Genomic DNA, 19,555 nt, shown 5'->3' with positions numbered 1-19,555 from the left:
TGAGACAAGGTTTCCTGTACAACCTTAAAAACACATTGCAAGTGGTTAACAGCTTTAGCAAGAGTTCACTGCAATAAATACAGTAACTACCCTCATCGTAGAAGTGAAAATCTGTATCATTCACATTGTGACGCAAATTAATTATAAAAATAGTAAAAGGAAGTGGGCCTACCACAGAGTCCTGTGGAACACCCTTACAAACATCAGAGTACTGACCATCAAACTTTACACACTGGGGCCTATTGGTAAAGTAGTTTGAGAACCAACTGACTGCTTGCTCTGACAGCCTGATATCAAAAAGTCTCTTTCTGAGGATAAAATAGTTGACTGTGTCAAAAGCCTTGGCTAAATTAATAAAAAGAGATGCACAATGCTGTTTTTTATCAAGTGCTAAGGAAATATTAACTACCTTGAAAACTGCCGTAATGGTACTGTGATTTTTCCTGAATCCTGAAATGTGAATGAAGCAGTCCAGACAGTAGAAAGGCAAAGTAAACGCTTGCCCACAAAATTCCCTGGAGAAAAAAAGAGTACTAAAAATACTAAACAACAGAGGCTGCCATGGCTACATGATCTGCAGTGATGTTGTAATATGTAATCTTATTACATTATGTTTCTACAGTGTTCTTTAGAGCCCAGTGTTTTCTCACATTAACAGTTGGCATAATAAATAGTCCAGTCAGAAATGAACATTTTTATTTGAACCATCTGTTTCACAGCTAAAGTACCTTTACAAAGTTCAAATGTAGATCAACAGAGTACTCCAACTCCCCATGTGTGTAACAGTAAGATTGTTTCAAATGATGAGTGGGTCCATAACCAAAGCAGCTCCATCCAGTAAAACAAGCAACAATCATACACTGATCACATGTGACTTTATTAATGTCTTTATTAATGTTCCTGGATTGTGTGCTGAAGTCATGAGCCGTGAGTCATGAACATCAGAACTTGATACAACTACAGTATTGATCATTTAAGGGTGACAGTGACGGGGTAGCGGAGGTGAGAACACACTATTATTTTAATTTTTTACAGTGTGACTCCATGAATGCTTCAAGGACAGACTAAAGTGTGCTTTTATTTCCAGATTTACAGTTAAATGCATCTCACCCCTCTAAGACAGCAAGCTTTTCTTTTTTACTTCACAACAGCAGCTTGACTGTCATCAGATTTAGAGTGATAGGTTCTGTGCTGAATTTTGGTGGTTCAATGATTATTTTAGCTTACATTTGGGTCACAGTTTGTGGCTTTAGCAGAACCATTATTTAAAGGTTCAGTGTGTATGATTTAGTGTATTACATTTATTTCCAACAGTTTCATTCTTTATCAGTGAACTTCACACAGCAACAAAAAATACTGACTTCGCCTCTGTCATAGGTCCACGTTTGGCTTGTGACTGTTAATGGCCAAGTAATGCTAGCCCACATCATCTATCTGTCTTTCAACCAAAGGCTATTTAGTCTATTAAGTTCTCCAGTATTTTAGAAGAAATTGTAACATTTGACAAAAATCTAATTAAACATAATGTTTTTTTATATATTCTTCCTGTAGGTTGGAAACCTTTGAGCTCTGCTGTTCTTCGATTCTTCTTCTATTTGACTTCTTTAGCAACAGGATAAAGTGTTCCCTATTGAGACCCCACTGGTCATCAAAGGTTTCCCTCAAGATCTAACAGATCTGAAGTCTGTTGTTACCACCAGACATCTAACAAATCCTGTGAAACATAGCTATTTACTGCCTGAACAACACTGAACTTCTAAAAATGTGTCTTTCTTCTTCAGACTTCCTGAGAATCCTGCAACTCGTTCAGCTCTTCCAGTCCCAAGGGACACACAGGTCCCCATCCTGCATAACTGAGTAGAAGTGAGATATACAGATATGGAGGCCCTGCATGAGAGGTGAACTCAGATCCACCAGTCTCCTACAGCAAAAGATCATCTGGCTGGAGCTGACACTGGGCTCCTTGGACAGACTCCTGAGAGACAGATTCTGGAGACACTGCTTCACCACAGCCTCCTCCTCCACCTGCAGTCTGGACAGACAAAGAAGTATAATATGAGTCCATAACAAATCTGATGAACCAGTATAACATTTAGTGTACTGTGGAACAAACATAACAGGCAAAAGGACAATCACTATTTTATATGGCACACTGCACATTCGTGATTTAGTGTTCTGTCATAAAACACATTGTGGACAGACATTTGCAGGCATTATGAAACTGACATCAGACCCCCATGGACCCTCGTGAGTGTGGTTAGCTTTGTTTCCAGGTCATTTTGAGACAATACTCTAAGTTTACAGCCTGATGTGCTGTTCTGTATAAAGAGCAGGGAGTCTACTCAACTGATGATGTGATGTGTGTTACTCACTGCTTTTTGCGCTCTGTGCGCTGTCTGGCCTCATGGGCGTGGCTTTGTAGGAAGACCTGCAGCTTAGGAAAGTCACAGTTGGTAGGGATAATGAAGTGCCCCATCTCATGAAGACTGGGGCTAGTGCGGTCACTGTCATCGACACAAACAACAAATCATGTCTTACTTTGTTAAAGCACGGGTCATTGTTTGAGGCTATTAGATGGTAATGTGACAACATACTTTTCCAACAACATGGTGAGCCCCTGCAGGCTCCTGGGGTGCAGGCGAAGGCATCGGGACATCAGGCTCTTGTGGAACGTATTGAGGGTGCTGTAGTGCTCTGTGATGGGCTGGACGGGTCCCAGCCTCTCCACATGGATCACTTGAGCTCCACCCAGGAGAAGACTGATCCTCTCCTTCAGCCAGTCTGTCTGCTGCTGCAGGCTGCGATAGCTGGACACCTGCTCAAACAACTGGACACACACAGGACAAGAAGGGGTCAAAAAACAGAGGGACACAGAACATGTGACAGCAGGAACACTGCAGCTGCATTACTTTGGTCCACTGATGATGAACATCCATGGTTCCCAGCATGACGTGTCCAGAGGCGTTCATCCCTGACTGGTCAGCAAACACAACAGTGTGTCCTGGAGTGAAGGTGGAGAAGCTGATTAAAAGGGAAGTTCACCCATTTTATACAACAAAAGTGTTGTATAAAAGTGGTCCATGGTCCACAGAAGCTCTGACTCTTTCATTTCACCATGACTGTCAATTCGACAAGGACAAACTGTCAGTCTGCCACAGCTGTCACTTCTCATGTCCCTTCAGATTCATGTGGTACTATCATTGACGATGTCTCAGTTCCCTTATTTACATTTGGAGTAGAGGAGTGAGGTGGCGTCCCAAAGGAAGACAGAGGGAGGATACACCAGCCTGTGTGCAACTCTGTTATCAGATGAACACACTCCTTTAATGCTAAATGTGTGAATGACACTGTGTCAGGTTCAAACTGCCAAAGAATAATGAGACAAACTACTCTCTGGATTATTAAACCATCTTTAAGGAGGGAAGTCCATGTCAGTTAGGACTCCTTGTTATTCTAGTTCCATGCACTGCTCCCTTAAAAACCTTTAATGTAGCTACGAGTCCATGCTGAGAAAGCCCCTTTAGTTAGAAAAACATTTTGACTGACACTTTCACTTAGCTCAAAGTCCTCCAACCTTCTGATTATACTTTTCAGTGTGCCCTCAGACTGTTAATCCACATCCTTCATTAGTTTCAAATCAATCCACAGAGACTGAAACAAAAGTCTTGTTTCATCATTTTTGGGGTTGTTAAATTGATTCAGGGGTGGCTGTGGCTCAGACAGTAGAGCGGCTCGTCTAGTTATCACATGAGGTATATGGTTAGCAGCATAATGTTTGATCCCCTTAAACCTGTTTGGAACTGCCACACTTTTTATTTTTATATATTTATTTATTCTCTTTATGTTTTCTGTTACATCAGCTGCTCTGTTTAATACATCACATGTATTCCTACATACAGATGAGAAGGAAAACACAAATGTAAAGCAGGTTTCCTGTAAATGTAGCCACTCTGATCCACAAATGTTCACGTGTGTTGGCTGATCAGATCATACGTGTACAGCTCATCAAGGATGTCAATTCACACACCTAGCATTAGAATGACCACTTCCCACTCCATATACAAATAAACATGTACGTCATATTTCAGTTTGCAAAGACCAAATGCTTTGTTGTTTTTTACCATGCAAATCACACAGCATGCTTTTTGTTTACTACTTCCTGTTGTTGTGGCTTCTGTCGGTAGTCTAATGTGCTTGTACATATACAGTGAAGAGCAAATGTACCTGCTCCACGCTTGTAAAATAAACTCTGTGTTCACCTACATACTGTTTGTCTGAGCGTGTCTCTGCAGCAGTGCATGTCAGTCAGTGATCAGCGACCACATGCGAGGTGGAGATTATCCACTAGTTCATCGTCGATTTGATTGTTAAAACAACTTCAGCATTTTAGATTCTATTAATATGTAAATAATGGAGACTGTATCATTTTAAACACATTCTATGGCAAAGATATCAAAGTATGGATACCTTTTACAGCCCCTAGTACACACTGCTGTAAGAATGTGACTATATGCGGCCCATACCACCTCCGAATGTGGTCTGAATGATCAGATCTCTGTACATCTCGATTGTATTCACACCTGTACATGAGCTGTCCACTTGTGATTGGATCACTTAAGACATGTTAATGCCAGGTGTAAACAAGCCCTAAGACGTAAGGAAAGGACAAGGTTAAGAAAACAAGGAAAAAATGAGGACAAATAAGAAGCACCCCACGAAATGACAGTGAAACACTGAAGCTTTGAATGAAGTTAGGAGAGAGCTGTGTCCATGTGACCACACATGCTGGAGTCTCCATGAGAAGCACTACTTTAAACCAGATGCTCTGGTCAGACAGACAGGATGAGTATGGCTTACTGCCTACTGCAGACAGTTGTCCTTTCCTCAGTGACTCTCTTTACCTTGCAGGTTGATCAGGGCCTCTGGGTTCTGCTGAGACAGTCTGCTCAGACTCTGAAGCTGACAGCACCTGTGGGCCACTCCCCAGCTGCGCTGCCACCTGCACCACACAACTCATGTCATCAGAATAATGCAGTTTCTTACTAGTCCATGCACAGCCTTGAATTAAAGTTCAATAGCCAAACCCCTCTTGAGAACAATTCACTATACCTTTGCCACTATTTAATATTCTAATTTCAACTATTTTAATTTAAACTGTGCTCTGCAGTAACTTACAATACAGTCACTAAAGCTTCAGAGTTTTGCCAAGAACAAGGTTGATCAGGTTCTTCAGACAGGTGAGGAGACTACAGTGTTGTCAGCACTAACTCTCTGTGAGGGGAACAGTAGAGTTGAATGTACCTGATATCAGCCAGATCAAATTTGTGACACAGCTCCTTCTTCAGTCTGATCAGCTCTTCTCTCCGAGGAAGACTAGCAGTGTGCTTCTTGGTTGCCTCGGGCTCATTGTTTCTGAGCCACAAGCTGACAAAGACAAAGACAAAGCAACGTGAGATGTCTCTGTAGAATGAACTAATAGAATGGTGACAAACACATGGAATGATCAGCAACTCCGCAGTTCCTGACAGCTCTATGTAGTTCATTCTTTTGTGTTCACGGCCCACAACTTTACTGCTTCGGTTCACAGTCAGTGCTCTCATCATGGCTTCTAGCAGGCAGACATTTTGAATAAAAAAGCTGAAGCTTCAAACAGCAGACACAGTTAAGCTTTGGTCATACAGCCAGAAGTCTGGCACTACAGCAAAGCACTGCTGTGGAGAGGGTGTGCAAAAAAACATGGCACATCTGCAGTGGAAGACGGTGTGAGTGGCTTAGTTGCAGGAATGACAAAATTCTACAGCAAACTATATGTACGTAGTGTACGTACACTTCAACAGATAATGTTGTTCATCCATTATATGGTATGTCATTAATAATTATAATTTAAGATTTACGTTTTCTGTATATACATTCTGTGAAAAAGTATTGAAATTTGATACCCAGCTCTACATATATTATATATATAATATCGATATATATATATATATATATATATATATATATATTACATAATATACAGTTGTAATTGTAAGTTGTTATATAGAGCTGAGTATTACTAACCTGAGTGTAGGGTCCGCTCTCCTGGCCGCCTGCAGCTCCTGCTCAGGGTCTCTGAAACCTGTGAAGGTGTAGTAGCTCTTATCCCATTTTATGGGTCTGTAGAAAGGGACCCCTGCCTCAGGTGGACTTTTAGATATCTCTGCCCTTGCTGTCAGTCCCCTCATGTGCTCCATAGGCAATCTGCAGGACTTCAAGACATTCATCACTGTGCTCAAGACGTCATTTGTGTGCAGGGTGAAACTCACGGAACGGAACCCTGAGAAGCAGACAGGAGCTTTTAGATGTCTAAAGATAGAACTCACAGAAATCCTGAACAACATGAATGGAATCTGTACCTGAAGTGAGAAGGTCTGGCTGCACATCACTGCTGTCCTTTGTGTCCCTGACATAAAAGGTGAGCTTCATTGGCTGAACTGACTGTGAGCCAGGCTTCTGCAAGTTGTCCAGATAGCCATTTAGCCTCTTTAATGAATTCTCATTCACTTCCTGTCAAAAACAACATTAAACCGCTTGGATGATGAAAATTAGGGTTATGTTCTGACCAGCAGTCGCCTTCCAGCCTCCCAAATGCTTGGTGTGATCCTGCTGCTACACACACAAACACTCCAACTGCTAACAGTCTGAACACAACCTCTGTAGCCTCATGTCAGATTACCAATATGTTAACAGTAGCAGTTCAGTTAGCTTTGTCTGATTAAGAACAGAATATGTATTTGGATTTATGAACTGCTAAACAATTCATGATATAGAGACCTACCCGTTCCCTGGGATACTGGCCAAAGAAGTCAGGATGTACTGCAAAATAAAAGGGTCTGAGTGCATTGACAGCATCTGCCCCTGACAGAGCTCTCTGCTGGACTAAACGTGTGGCCACGTGTCTCCTTTCCAGCCTGCACATACAAAAATATCAAAGGTCACTATCAGTTCCATGTGGAGAAAACAGGGAGGACGTAAGTATTAGAACAGTGATGGTGGTGGTGGTATTATTATTACTACAATCATTATTTTAGTCTGTTGCTTGTTTTTCAACCAACTGTTCACTCTATAAAAGTTTGAATTGTGAGATGATCTAAATGAAGCTCAGCATCATCACACTGACAATGTACACATCAAACACGTTAGTCATTTTTATTTGATAAATGACTTTGAGTTAATAATACAATATTCTAATCAGCACAGGCAGCACTACCTGCTCTGGGATCAGCTGGTTTCATGTTTCTTCAACACTTCATTCCATTGTAATGCACAGAACTTTTTATGGGTAGGAATGTTAGAATTTCTTTATCTGTGTCATTTTCCTGAGTTAACAATAATATACACTCACCGGCCACTTTATTAGGCACACCTGTCCAACTGCTTGTTAATGCAAATTTCTAATCAGCCAATCACATGGCAGCAACTCAATGCATTTAGGCATGTAGACATGGTCAAGACGATCTTCTGCAGTTCAAACCGAGCATCAGAATGGGGAAGAAAGGTGATTTAAGTGACTTTGAACGTGGCATGGTTGTTGGTGCCAGACAGGCTGGTCTGAGTATTTCAGAAACTGCTGATCTACTGGGATTTTCACACACAACCATCTCTAGGGTTTACAGAGACTGGTCCGAAAAAGAGAAAATATCTAGTGAGCGGCAGTTCTGTGGGCAAAAATGCCTTGTTGATGCCAGAGGTCAGAGAAGAAATTGATGACTAGTTCGAGCTGATAGATAGGCAATAGTAACTCAAATAACCACTCGTTACAACCAAGGTATGCAGAAGAGCATCTCTGAACGCATAACACGTTGAACCTTGAGGCAGATGGGCTACAGCAGCAGAAGACCACACCGGGTGCCACTCCTGTCAGCTAAGAACAGGAAACTGAGGCTACAATCTGCACAGGCTCACCAAAATTGGACAATAGAAGATTAGAAAAACGTTGCCTGGTCTGATGAGTCTTGATTTCTGCTGTGACATTCGGATGGTAGGGTCAGAATTTGGCATCAACAACATGAAAGCATGGATCCATCCTGCCTTGTATCAACGGTTCAGGCTGCTGGTGGTGGTGTAATGGTGTGGGGGATATTTTCTTGGCACACTTTGGGCCCCTTAGTACCAATTGAGCATCGTTGCAACACCACGGCCTACCTGAGTATTGTTGCTGACCATGTCCATCCCTTTATGACCACAGTGTACCCATCTTCTGATGGCTACTTCCAGCAGGATAACGCGCCACGTCATAAAGCTCGAATCATCTCAGACTGGTTTCTTGAACATGACAATGAGTTCACTGTACTCAAATGGCCTCCACAGTTACCAGATCTCAATCCAATAGGGCACCTTTGGGATGTGGTGGAACGGGAGATTCGCATCATGGATGTGCAGCCGATAAATCTGCAGCAACTGCGTGATGCTATCATGTCAAAATGGACCAAACTCTCTAAGGAATGTTTCCAGTACCTTGTTGAATCTATGCCACAAAGGATTAAGGCAGTTCTGAAGGCAAAAGGGGGTCCAACCCGGCACTAGCAAGGTGTACCTAATAAAGTGTTGCCTTTCAATATGTTTAATGAAACATGACACTGTGTTATTGCTACGTTACATTGCTACACTACAAGGGTTTCAATTTCTTTCTTTCTTACATTTCTTAAGCACATATGTAATTAAATGCTGCAAAAGAGAACCTTTCAACGTTATTATTAAAAGTGCATGGAGCTCAACAAAATATCTTCCAAAAATAAAAATAACTAAATTCCTTCTTTCAAGGTCCTTGTCCTCCATTTGTCGGACGTGTTCAGCAGCAGCACACTGTGGTGCAGACACTGGCACAGGGACACACACTTTCAGGTGTTATGATAATAAAGCTGTGTACAATACGCTAGTTCAACAGCCTCTCCAACAGCACGACCTTTGTTCTAGTGGAACTCATGGAAATGTGTGTGTGTATTTTGGGTGTTCTGCGTGTTAAGTTTGCCTTGACCCACCTAGTTGTACCTGCTCTCATTGTATCTGTATTTATATACACATATACACGGACCAGCCACTTCATTTGGTGCACTTATGCAATCCAATTTGACTCAATACAATAACTCTTCCATAAATTCTACTAGCTTAAAATGTTTCAGCTTTTGTTGACACTGTCAGAGAGGTATTCATTTAACTAGTATGTTTATTGTTGAGGTTGTAGTTTGCAGTGGAGAGCATTGAGAGGCATTTCTGATATTATGGACCTCTCACGTATGTAATATTACATTTTTCAATAACACCACTGCTATTACTCATAACATGTAACCTCTCAGGTAATGCTGTGGGTGGAATATTTAGCAATACTACAGAATGCTGACTACAAACCTGAAGACGCAGCAGCATCAGGGCTAAATTGTGTGTTCCCTCAATTCATGTATTAATGTAAGTCTGCATGTTAATGTAGATTTATGTATTAATGTACATCTGCATGATGATAATACAAACAAAACTAAAATATCAAGCCAATGATCAGTCAGCCATAGTGATACATGGTGAAATGACGTCACACTTTGCTTAGAACCCTGCTGACTTGACCTCACCCTTCTTACCCCGAGCACCATCACCTGTACCTGTCCTGAGCTCAGAGCTGGAGCTAACACAGCGTCATACACAGGCCGGTCACAGAGACGTCACGACAGTACCTGATGCTATATCGCAGGAAGGAGTTGACAGACATGGCTGACGTCACTGGTCTCGTGGACTCTGCAGCCGGTCCCATCAGCAGTCCATCTATGAGCACATCCACGTGTTACTGGAAGGGTTTGCACCATCAGCTCGTCACAACAAATATCAAATTATCAGTTTATCAACCTTATGAATCAAACAATGACACGTGACCTCAGGTTGACGTGAACAGGTAAGTTAAGACTGTTGGTGGAACTTGTCCTCAGTGAGACAGCTCACAGTGTTAGCACTGAGCAGTCCGTCTGTCCCTGTCCCTGTCCCTGCTCACACTCGAGTGAACAGAGCTCTGACACACACACACAGACACCGTCACACTACCGACAGCTGAGTGTGTGTGTGTCTCACCATCACAGCACACACACAGCTGAGTGTGTGTGTGTGTGTGTCTCACCATTACAGCACACACAGCTGAGTGTGTGTGTGTCTCACCGTCACAGCACACACACAGCTGAGTCTGTGTGTGTGTGTGTGTGTCTCACCGTCACAGCACACACACAGCTGAGTGTGTGTGTGTGTGTGTGTGTGTCTCACCATTACAGCACACACACAGCTGAGTGTGTGTGTGTCTCACCATTACAGCACACACACAGCTGAGTGTGTGTGTGTCTCACCGTCACAGCACACACACAGCTGAGTGTGTGTGTGTGTGTGTGTGTGTGTGTGTGTGTGTGTGTGTGTCTCACCGTCACAGCACGAACAGCGGTCAGCTCCTCTCCTCTTCTTCTTCGTCGGTTCGTTCTTTTTCCGTTTCCTCACCTCCAGTCCACCATTACAGCTTCATACTGCCACCTACCGTACCGTACCGTGTGTAACGTCACAACGTTATGATGCCATCATATTGTGAATATTAAACCCGTTTCATTCAAATGAAACTATTTACACATTTATCTGACTTGTTCTTTTTACTGGTGTATAAAGTAACAGTAGTTGAGTCCTACAGTATATGTCATAATCTTTCTTTCTTTCTTTCTTTCTTTCTTTCTTTCTTTCTTTCTTTCTTTCTTTCTTTCTTTCACATATTTTCATCAGTCCATAAAAAAGATATTTAGATACTCTAACCCTTTCTATGGGCTTGCCATGTAATGTCAACCCGTGCCCATTATTTCTTTTCAGTGACCAAACTTTGAATCCCCAATCATAAGACCTACTGTTAGGTTTCTCATCATTACACTATTAATTACTTTATGAGACTGTATTGTTTAGTGTGTGTGTGTGTGTGTGTGTGTGTATCAGTGCTGTTGGCTCAAAACAAACTGTGTATTGGGAGTGTGAATAGGGCTCAGTGCTCAGTACTGCAGGGGATTAGCATGAGAATGGTGTATGGGTGCTGGAAGCTCAGTGCTACACATCTGTCACTCTGCTTTCTCACCTCAGTCCACTGCTCTTCCAAAAACTCAGTTGTGGTTTTGCTTGACTCTCTGCCTCATTGTTGCCTCCTTCTAACTGGGCATAGTCCCCCTTACCTCAACTCTCTTTGTTCTCATCTTCCTCTGGTTAGAGACAGAATGGAGAATAACCTCACCTTCCTGTATTTTGCATATGGCAGCAACCTGCTGAAGGAGAGGCTCCAGCTCAAGAACCCTTTCTGCGACTATTCATGGTGTGGCCGGACTCGAGATATGGTTTGATAGTAGGAATCAGCATTCTGTCCCATATTTGCAACACACCTATAACATCTTACTTTTTCTGTGTTTTGCTGTGTGTATGCTCCACCATCACCACAATACCTACAGGTAAGACTGCTCTCAATGGAAGCTCACTTGTGGACTCAGTGCACCTAAATATAATGCTGTGGGAGTGATTCCAGTTGAGTATGCTGGAAATTCTTCAACCACTGGAATCTTTTCAAAAAGCTCAAAAGAATGAAGTTTATTTTATTATACATTTTTATTGCCAATAAATTCAATCAAAAGGCCCAACAATGTGTTGGTCTGACTTTAAATACTCTCTGACATCTTTACCTTGTTAGTGGCACCAAGTTCCAAGCTCATTGGTTTTTTGAAGGTACCTTTAAAAATACCAATGTATGCAAATCAAGCAATGTTATATAATGCACATCATTAAAGTCAAAGTCCTGCATTGGATGACTCTATTTTAGATGCTGCTTGGTACTTAAGTCCAGCCTAGAGGACTGCCCCCTGTGAAAAGAGAAGAAGAAAGGTTCTGCTATACAAATCTGTTTTAACTTTTAATTTTATGAAATATTTGGATTTAGAAAACCAGCTGAGAAATTTAGAGAAGTGGAGTAGAAACACTAACTACTACAGAACGGAAACAAGCACCACAAACGACATCCTTCAAGTTGAATCAAGCCTCTTTCAAACAATTTCAACACAAACTAAACATTAGAACTTTACAGGAGGATTTACTGCAGCACAATTAAACTGCATTTGTTTTAGCTAGGTGTACCTAATACTGTACACTGGCTGACTGCACATCACCAGACTTATCCTTTAATCATTTCCATGAGCTTGCTAGCATGAGTTCTGCCTATTAAAAGGAAGTCACCGTCAACAAGTGCTTACTCATGGTGGAATTGTTGAGTCTCTGTAAATGATATTATTATATAGAGCAGTATGTTTTAGACCTTGCTCTGTATGGAAAATGTCATAAGATAACTTTTGTTATGATTTGGTGCTATATAAATAAAACTGAATTGAATTGAAACATCTCTATGAATCATAATTAGAAAAAATCCAGTACAATCTTACAAACAAGGCAAAAGAAGCAACATCTAACCAACAAGAATTCTGTTGTCTGGTTCAGTAACTGGTTCAGCATCTATGAAGCAATGTTTTGTTTTTGATGAACGAAGATGGCACCAAAAGCTGATAAAGGTTACTAATTTACTTTCTGACTGGTATTTTATGAAGCAATATAAAGATAAATTTTAACAAGCTCAACAGACAGTGCATTTTGTGTAACAACACTGACTTCAAGCATGGAACAAGACTTGCTTACTTGAACCAAAGTGTTGTAATAATCTAAACATAGTCATATGCAAGAGGCACTATGTGAACCTCTGGTGTCAACATCTTACACTTTAAGAAAAGTAGAAATCCTTGCAGTTAACATAATCATCCTTCTGAAGCCTAAAAATTAAATACATTTTATAACTAGAAAATTTCTAAAGAAATTTTGAGTGTGCATGACTCCGGCCCCGTCGCCCCCATACATTATTACTGACACTGCTCAGCAAATTCAGTACAAGAAAATTCCGAGACTGACGAGTGGGCTGTTGCCGGGGGTCTGTATTCAAAAAGCACACCTCAAATAGTCATTTTTAACGTGTGAATTTTTTTACGTGCTAGCAATTAGCATTAGCATGTTATCCTTAGCATGTTAACGCAGATGGGCTAGCAATTAACATTAGCATGTTAGCATTAGCATGTTAGCATTAACATGTTAGCGTTGATGCGCTAGCAATTACCATGTTAACATTAAAATGTTAGCGCTGATGCGCAAGCAGTTAACATTAGCATGTTAGCAATAGCATGTTACCATTTCCATGTTAACATTAACATGTTAGCGCTCATGCGCAAGCAATTAACATTAGCATGTTAGCATTACTATGTTATCATTAGCAATTACCATTAGCATGTTAACATTAACATGTTAATGCTGATGCGCTAGCAAATAACATTAGCATGTTAGCTTTAGCATGTTAGCATTTGCATGTTAGCGCTGATGCGTTAGCAATTAGCATTAGCATGTTACCATTACCATGTTAGCATTACAATGTTAGCGCTGATGCGCAAGCAATTAACATTAGCATGTTAAAATTACCATGTTAGCATTAGCAATTAACATGTTAACATTAAAATGTTAGCATTAACATGTTAGTGCTGATGCGCTGAAGCGCTAGCAATTAACATTAGCAAGATAGCATTAACATGTTAACATTAGCATGTTAGCCTTTATGAGCTAGCAATTAACATTAGCATGTTAATATGTTAACATTAGCATTTTAATGCTGATGCGCTGACGCGCTAGCAATTAACATTAGCATGTTGGCATTAACATGTTAACATTAGCATGTATTTAATTCCTAGTGGCTAATGTTAATTAGCATTAGCATGTTACGTTATCATGTTAGCAATTAACATGTATTTAATTCCTAGTGGCTAATGTTAATTAGCATTAATTTTAGCATTGGTCGCTGATGTTAGCAAATAGCATGTCTTTACACTGCTCTGCTGTCTCTGTCTGCCATTTTAGACAGACAAGTTCAAATTAAGTACCAAGAACTACTAAAATGGCCGCCGCTCGGCTTCTGCCTGCTGGCCCCTCCCCCCTCTCCTCCTTCAAGCAGGCTGAGGTTGCCAAGCAACCAGAACCTAATCAGCAGCAGCTAATCTGCACCTGTTAAAATGTCAGTTAGAAATCCTGAGTCTGAGAGAAAATGCTGAGACCTTCTCTCGAACAGGAAGGATTTTTGGCCAAATCGTATTTCCAATCATTGAACAGGCTTAACCCCAAGCAGGATGAGCCCTTCCTGATCGTCTACATAGTCGTTTTGTGTCGATAAATGAAGAAATGTGCCCTTAGGAGCAACGTTACTCCTGCTTTCCTCCAGAAAATTTTCCGCCTTTTTAACATGGCAGTATATGAGGCTGAGGATGGGAGTTGCTGCCACGTGTCACACCAAAACTATATATCTGACAGCTTCAACGGTGTTATCGCTGCGACCGCCTCGAATTTTCCTACGTTTCTATCTATAAATTATTTCTGTAGCTTCACATTTGAGGCCACAGTCGCAGTTTACAAATTTATTTTTCAACGACTTTTTCTCTCCCTGTCCACTCTAGCGATGACATCACTCACTCTAGCTCTCAAAAGTTCTCGCAATACACACCCATTAATTTTTTGGCATGTTTTTTGGCGATTTTTGGCAAAACCGTTTGCCGAAACTCTTAGAAAAGTCATAGCAATCGATTCTTGCCCGAGCCACACGTTTTGATACCCGTTTTGTGTATGTGCGACAAAAACTCTGGGAGAGATAGCGAGACAAAAAAAGGGCGGAAGAATAAGTTGAAGAAAAACTAGAAAAATTTCTAAAGAAATTTTGAGTCTGCCTGATGAGTGGGCTGTTGCTGGGGGTCTGGATCCAAAAAGCACACCTCAGTAGTAATTTTTAACATGTTTATTTAGACACAGGAGCATTTGATTTGATTTGATTTGATTAGCTTGTTGGCATTTGCATGTTAGCGCTGAAGCGCTAGAAATTAACATCAGCATGTTAACATTAGAATGTTAGCGTTAGCATGTTAGCATGTTAGCGGTGATGCGCTAGCAGTTAACATTAGCATGTTAACAGTAGCATGTTACACTAGCATACATTACATGACCATTAGCATGTTACATTAACATTAACATGTTAACATTGATGCGTTAGCAGTTAACATTAGCATGTTAACATTAATGCGTTAGCAGTTATCATTAGCATGTTTGAATTAACATGTTTGAATTAACATGTTAGCATTACCATGTTATCATTAGCATGTTAACATTAGCAAATTAACATTAGCATGTTAACATTACCATGCTAACGGTGATGCACTAGCAGTTTGCATTAGCATGTTAACATTAACATGTTACCATTGGCATGTCAACGCTGATGCACTAGAAGTTAACATTAGCATGTTAACATTAGCATGTTAACATTAGCATGTTGACGCTGATGCTGTAGCAGTTAGCATTACCATGTTAGCATTAGCATGTTAACAGTAATGCGTTAGCAGTTAGCATTAGCATGTTACCATTAGCATTTTAGTAATTAACATGTTTAATTCCGAGTGGCTAATGTTAATTAGCATTAAATGTTAACATTAGCATGTTAGCATTAGCATGATAACGTTGATGCGCTAGCAGTTAACATTAGCATGTTAACATTAGCATGTTAGCATTAACATGTTAGCATTAACATGTTAACGCTCCTGCGCTAGCAGTTAACATTAGCATGTTAGCATTAACATGTTATCAGTTAGCATTAGCATGTTAACATTAGTATTTTATTAATTAACATGTTTAATTCCGAGTGGCTAATGTTAATTAGCATTAAATGTTAACATTAGCATGTTAACATTAGCATGATAACGTTGATGCGCTAGCAGTTAACATTAGCATGTTAGCATTACCATGTTAGCATTACCATGTTAACGCTGCTGCACTAGAAGTTAACATTAACATGTTAGCATTAGCATGTTAACATTAGCATGTTAACACTGATGCACTGGCAGTTAACATTAACATGTTAACATTAGCATGTTAACATTAGCATGGTAACGCTGATGCTCTAGCAGTTAGCATTAGCATGTTAGCATTAGCATTTTAGTAATTAACATGTTTAATTCCGAGTGGCTAATGTTAATTAGCATTAAATGTTAACATTAGCATGTTAGCATTACCATGATAACGTTGATGCGCTAGCAGTTAACATTAACATGTTAACATTAGCATGTTAACATTAGCATGTTATCAGTTAGCATTAGCATGTTAACATTAGCATTTTAGTAATTAACATGTTTAATTCCAAGTGGCTAATGTTAATTAATTAACATTAAATGTTAACATTCGCATGTTAACATTAGCATGATAACGTTGATGCGCTAGCAGTTAACATTAGCATGTTAACATTAGCATGTTAGCATTAGCATGTTAGCATTAGCATGTTAACGCTGCTGCGCTAGCAGTTAACATTAGCATGTTAGCATTAGCATGTTATCATTAACATGTTAATGCCCCCCCACTCCTCCTTCAAGCAAGCTGAGGTTGCCAAGCAACCAGGACCTAATCAGCAGCAGGTGATCTGCTGTCTCTGTCTGCCATTCTAGACAGACAAGTTCAAATTAAGTGCCAAGAACTACTAAAATGGCTTATGCCTGCTGGCCCCTCCCCCCTCTCCTCCTACCAGCAGGCTGAGGTTGCCAAGCAACCAGGACCTAATCAGCAGCAGCTGGTCTGCACCTGTTAAAATGCCAGGTAGAAATTCTGAGACTGAGAGAAAATGCTGAGACCTTCCCTCGAAGAGGAAGGACTTCTGGCCAAAACCGTTTTCCCAATCATTGAACCGGCTTAACCTGAGGCAGGATGAGACCTTCCTGATCGTCTACATATTCGTTTTGTGTCGATAAATGAAGAAATGTGCCCTCAGGAGCAAGAGAGAGAAACGTTACTTCTGCCTTCCTCCAGAAAATTTCCCGCCTTCTTTAACATGGGAGTATATGAGGCTGAGGATGGGAGTTGCTGCCGCATATTTGCGTGTCATGCCAAAACTATATGTCTGACAAATGTGAGTGAGACGACAAATTTTGCTACGTTTCTATGTATAAATCATGTCTGTAGTGGGTCATTTGAGGCCACGGTAGTCAAATCCGTTTTATTTTTTCACTGATCGTTCTCTCCCCTCTCCACTCTAGCGATGACATCACTCACTCTAGCTGTGGAAAGTTCTCGCAATACACACCCATTCATTTTTTGGCTTCGTTTTTGGCGGTTTTTGGCAAAACCGTTTGCCGAACTCTAGAAGAGTCATAGCACACAATTGCCCCCCCGTACCGCCGAGCCGGTTCGTTTTGATAACCGTTTTGGTGTATGTGCGACAAAAACTCTGGGAGGAGTAGCGAGTAAAAAAAGGCATAAGAATAATAATAATAATCGAGAAAAATTTCTAAAGAAATTTTGAGTGTGCCTGACTCTGGCCCCAGTCGTCCCCATGCATTATTACTGACAATGCTCAGCAAATTCAAGTACTTATAAAGAAATTTTTAGATGACCGAGTGGGGTGGTTGCCTGGGGGTCTGTTTTCAAAAAGCAACACCTCAAAAACAGTCATTTTTAACAAAGGTTTATTTAACACAGGAGCAGCTAGGCGATTAGTGCTGCAATTAACATTAGCATTTTTAGCTAGCAAGTTAACATGTTAGCATTAGCATGTGTAACAATGATGGACTAGCAGTTAGGCATTGCATGTTAGCATTAGCGTGTTACCTGAGCATGTTAGCGCTGATGGGCTAATAACAGTTAACATTAGCATGTTAGCAGTAAGCAGTAGCATTAGCATTTAACGCTGATGTGCTAAAACAGTTAACATTGGCATGTTACCATTAGCAATGTTAACATTAGCCATGTTGGAACATTTGGCTGGTTAGCTTTAGCATGTTAACATTAACAGTTGGCAGACATGTTATCATACTATGTGTAGCATTAGCATGTTAACATTAGCAGCTCAGTTAGCATTAGCATGTTAATCATAGCATACGGTAATTCGTTAAACAAGTGGTAATATTACATATAACATGTAACATGTTAAAACCATAGCATGTTCAACCTGTAACTTTAGCATTACACATGTTATAGCGTGCATGTTATAGCAATTAGCATGTTAACACTTAGCATTGTTAGCATTAGCATGTAGCATTAGCATGTTAGATTAGCATGTTAACGCTGATGCACTAGCAATTAACATTACCATGGTTGCATTATACCAATGTTAATATTTAGCATGTATTTATTCCTAGTGGCTAATGGTAATTATCATTAGCATGTAACAGCGAGTGCTCTGCTGTCTCTGTCTGCCATTTAGACAGACAAGTTCAAATTAAGTGCCAGAACTACTAAAATGGCTGCCTGCCGTGGCTTCTGTGCCCTCCCCCCCCCTCTTCTCCTTCAGCGGCGTGAGGTTGCCAAGCAACCAGGACCTAATCCAGCAGCAGTGTCTGGCACCTGTTAAATGCAGTTAGAGACTGAGATAGAAAATGTTGAGAACTCCCTCGAAAAGGAAGACTTTGGCCAAACCGTATTCAAATCATGAACCGGCTTAACCTAGGCACGATTAGACCTTCCTGATCGTTTTACATATTCGTTTTTGTGTCGATAAATGAAGAAATGTGCCCTCAGAGAAGAGAGAGAAACGTACTTCGGCCTTCTTCCAGAAATTTCCCCTTCTTTAACATTGGAGTTATGGATGTGGCGGAGTAGTCGATAATTAGCCCATATTAGGAGCCAAAACTATATGTCTGACACTTGCACAATGTGGAGTGATACAAACAAATTTTGCTAACGTTTCTATGTATAATCGTGCTGTAGTGGGGCATTTGAGGCCACGGTAGTCAAATCCGTTTTATTTTTACTGATTGTTCTCCTCCCCTCTCCACTCTAGCGATGACATCACTCACTGTAGCTCTGGAAAGTTCTCGCCAAACACACCCATTCATTTTTTGGCTATCGTTTTGTGCGTCTTCTTGGTTTTTGCAAAACACGTTTGCCGAAACCTTAGAAAAGTCATAGAAACCATCGATTCCCGGCCGAGCCGGTCGTTTTGATACCGCTTTGGTGTATTGCGACAAAACTCTGGGAGGAGAAGCGAGTAAAAAAAGGAAGCCAACAAGAGAAATTTTTCATAGAAAAATTTCTAAAGAAATTTTGAGTGTGCCTGACTCGGGCCCCGTCGTCTCCCCATCATTATTACTGAACACTGCTCAGCAAATTCAAGTACTAGAAAAGAAATTTTGAGATGGAGAGTGGGCTGTGTGCTGGGGGTCGGTATTCAAAAAGCAACACTCACAAACAGTCCATTTTTTTAACATGTTTATTTAGACACAGGAGCAGCTAGCGCTACATGCTAGCAATTAACATTAGCATTTTAGCTATAGCATGTTGAACATGAGCGTGATGGATAGCGTTAGCATTAGCATTAGCATTACATGTTAATTAGCATGTTAACATTCGATTTAGCATTACATGTTTAGCGCTGATGGGCATACGTACAAGATTTAACAGTAGCATGTTACATTAGCATGTTAAGCAT

General features: G+C 40.7%; 1 protein-coding gene across 3 annotated transcripts; it reads right to left on the bottom strand.

Moving 5' to 3' along the window:
• Positions 1-679: 679 nt before the first annotated feature.
• tcaim (T cell activation inhibitor, mitochondrial) lies at positions 680-10,553 on the bottom strand. Of its 3 annotated transcripts, none has more exons than XM_019262735.2 (11): positions 10,431-10,553; positions 9,705-9,792; positions 6,818-6,950; positions 6,396-6,546; positions 6,061-6,316; positions 5,302-5,424; positions 4,902-4,999; positions 2,910-3,001; positions 2,595-2,827; positions 2,373-2,504; positions 680-2,032 (listed from the first exon to the last, which is right to left on the bottom strand). In XM_019262735.2, the coding sequence occupies exons 2-11, from the start codon at positions 9,779-9,781 to the stop codon at positions 1,807-1,809; spliced, it is 1,521 nt and encodes a 506-aa protein (XP_019118280.1). In that variant the 5' UTR covers positions 9,782-9,792; positions 10,431-10,553; the 3' UTR covers positions 680-1,806. The 3 variants fall into 3 exon arrangements, with proteins under 3 accessions (XP_019118280.1, XP_027142718.1, XP_027142719.1); XM_027286918.1 differs by having other exon boundaries at positions 1,858-2,032; positions 2,373-2,434; XM_027286917.1 differs by lacking the exon at positions 10,431-10,553 and having other exon boundaries at positions 9,705-9,808.
• Positions 10,554-19,555: the final 9,002 nt, after the last annotated feature.

The sequence above is a fragment of the Larimichthys crocea genome, chromosome XIII (genome assembly GCF_000972845.2).
Source record: "Larimichthys crocea isolate SSNF chromosome XIII, L_crocea_2.0, whole genome shotgun sequence".
NCBI lineage: Eukaryota > Metazoa > Chordata > Actinopteri > Sciaenidae > Larimichthys > Larimichthys crocea.
The sequence above is the reverse complement of the archived record's forward strand: the minus strand, read 5'-3'. Positions and strand labels throughout refer to the sequence as shown.

Bases quoted from the DNA above. Each gene is read 5' to 3' on its own strand.
- tcaim (XM_019262735.2), bottom strand. From the start codon at position 9,781: ATGGGACCGGCTGCAGAGTCCACGAGACCAGTGACGTCAGCCATGTCT. The intron at 5,000-5,301 runs GTACATTCAACT...TGTGTGGTGCAG, and splicing joins TTTGATCTGGCTGATATCAG to GTGGCAGCGCAGCTGGGGAG. The intron at 3,002-4,901 runs GTAAAGAGAGTC...CCTTCACTCCAG, and splicing joins GGCCCTGATCAACCTGCAAG to GACACACTGTTGTGTTTGCT.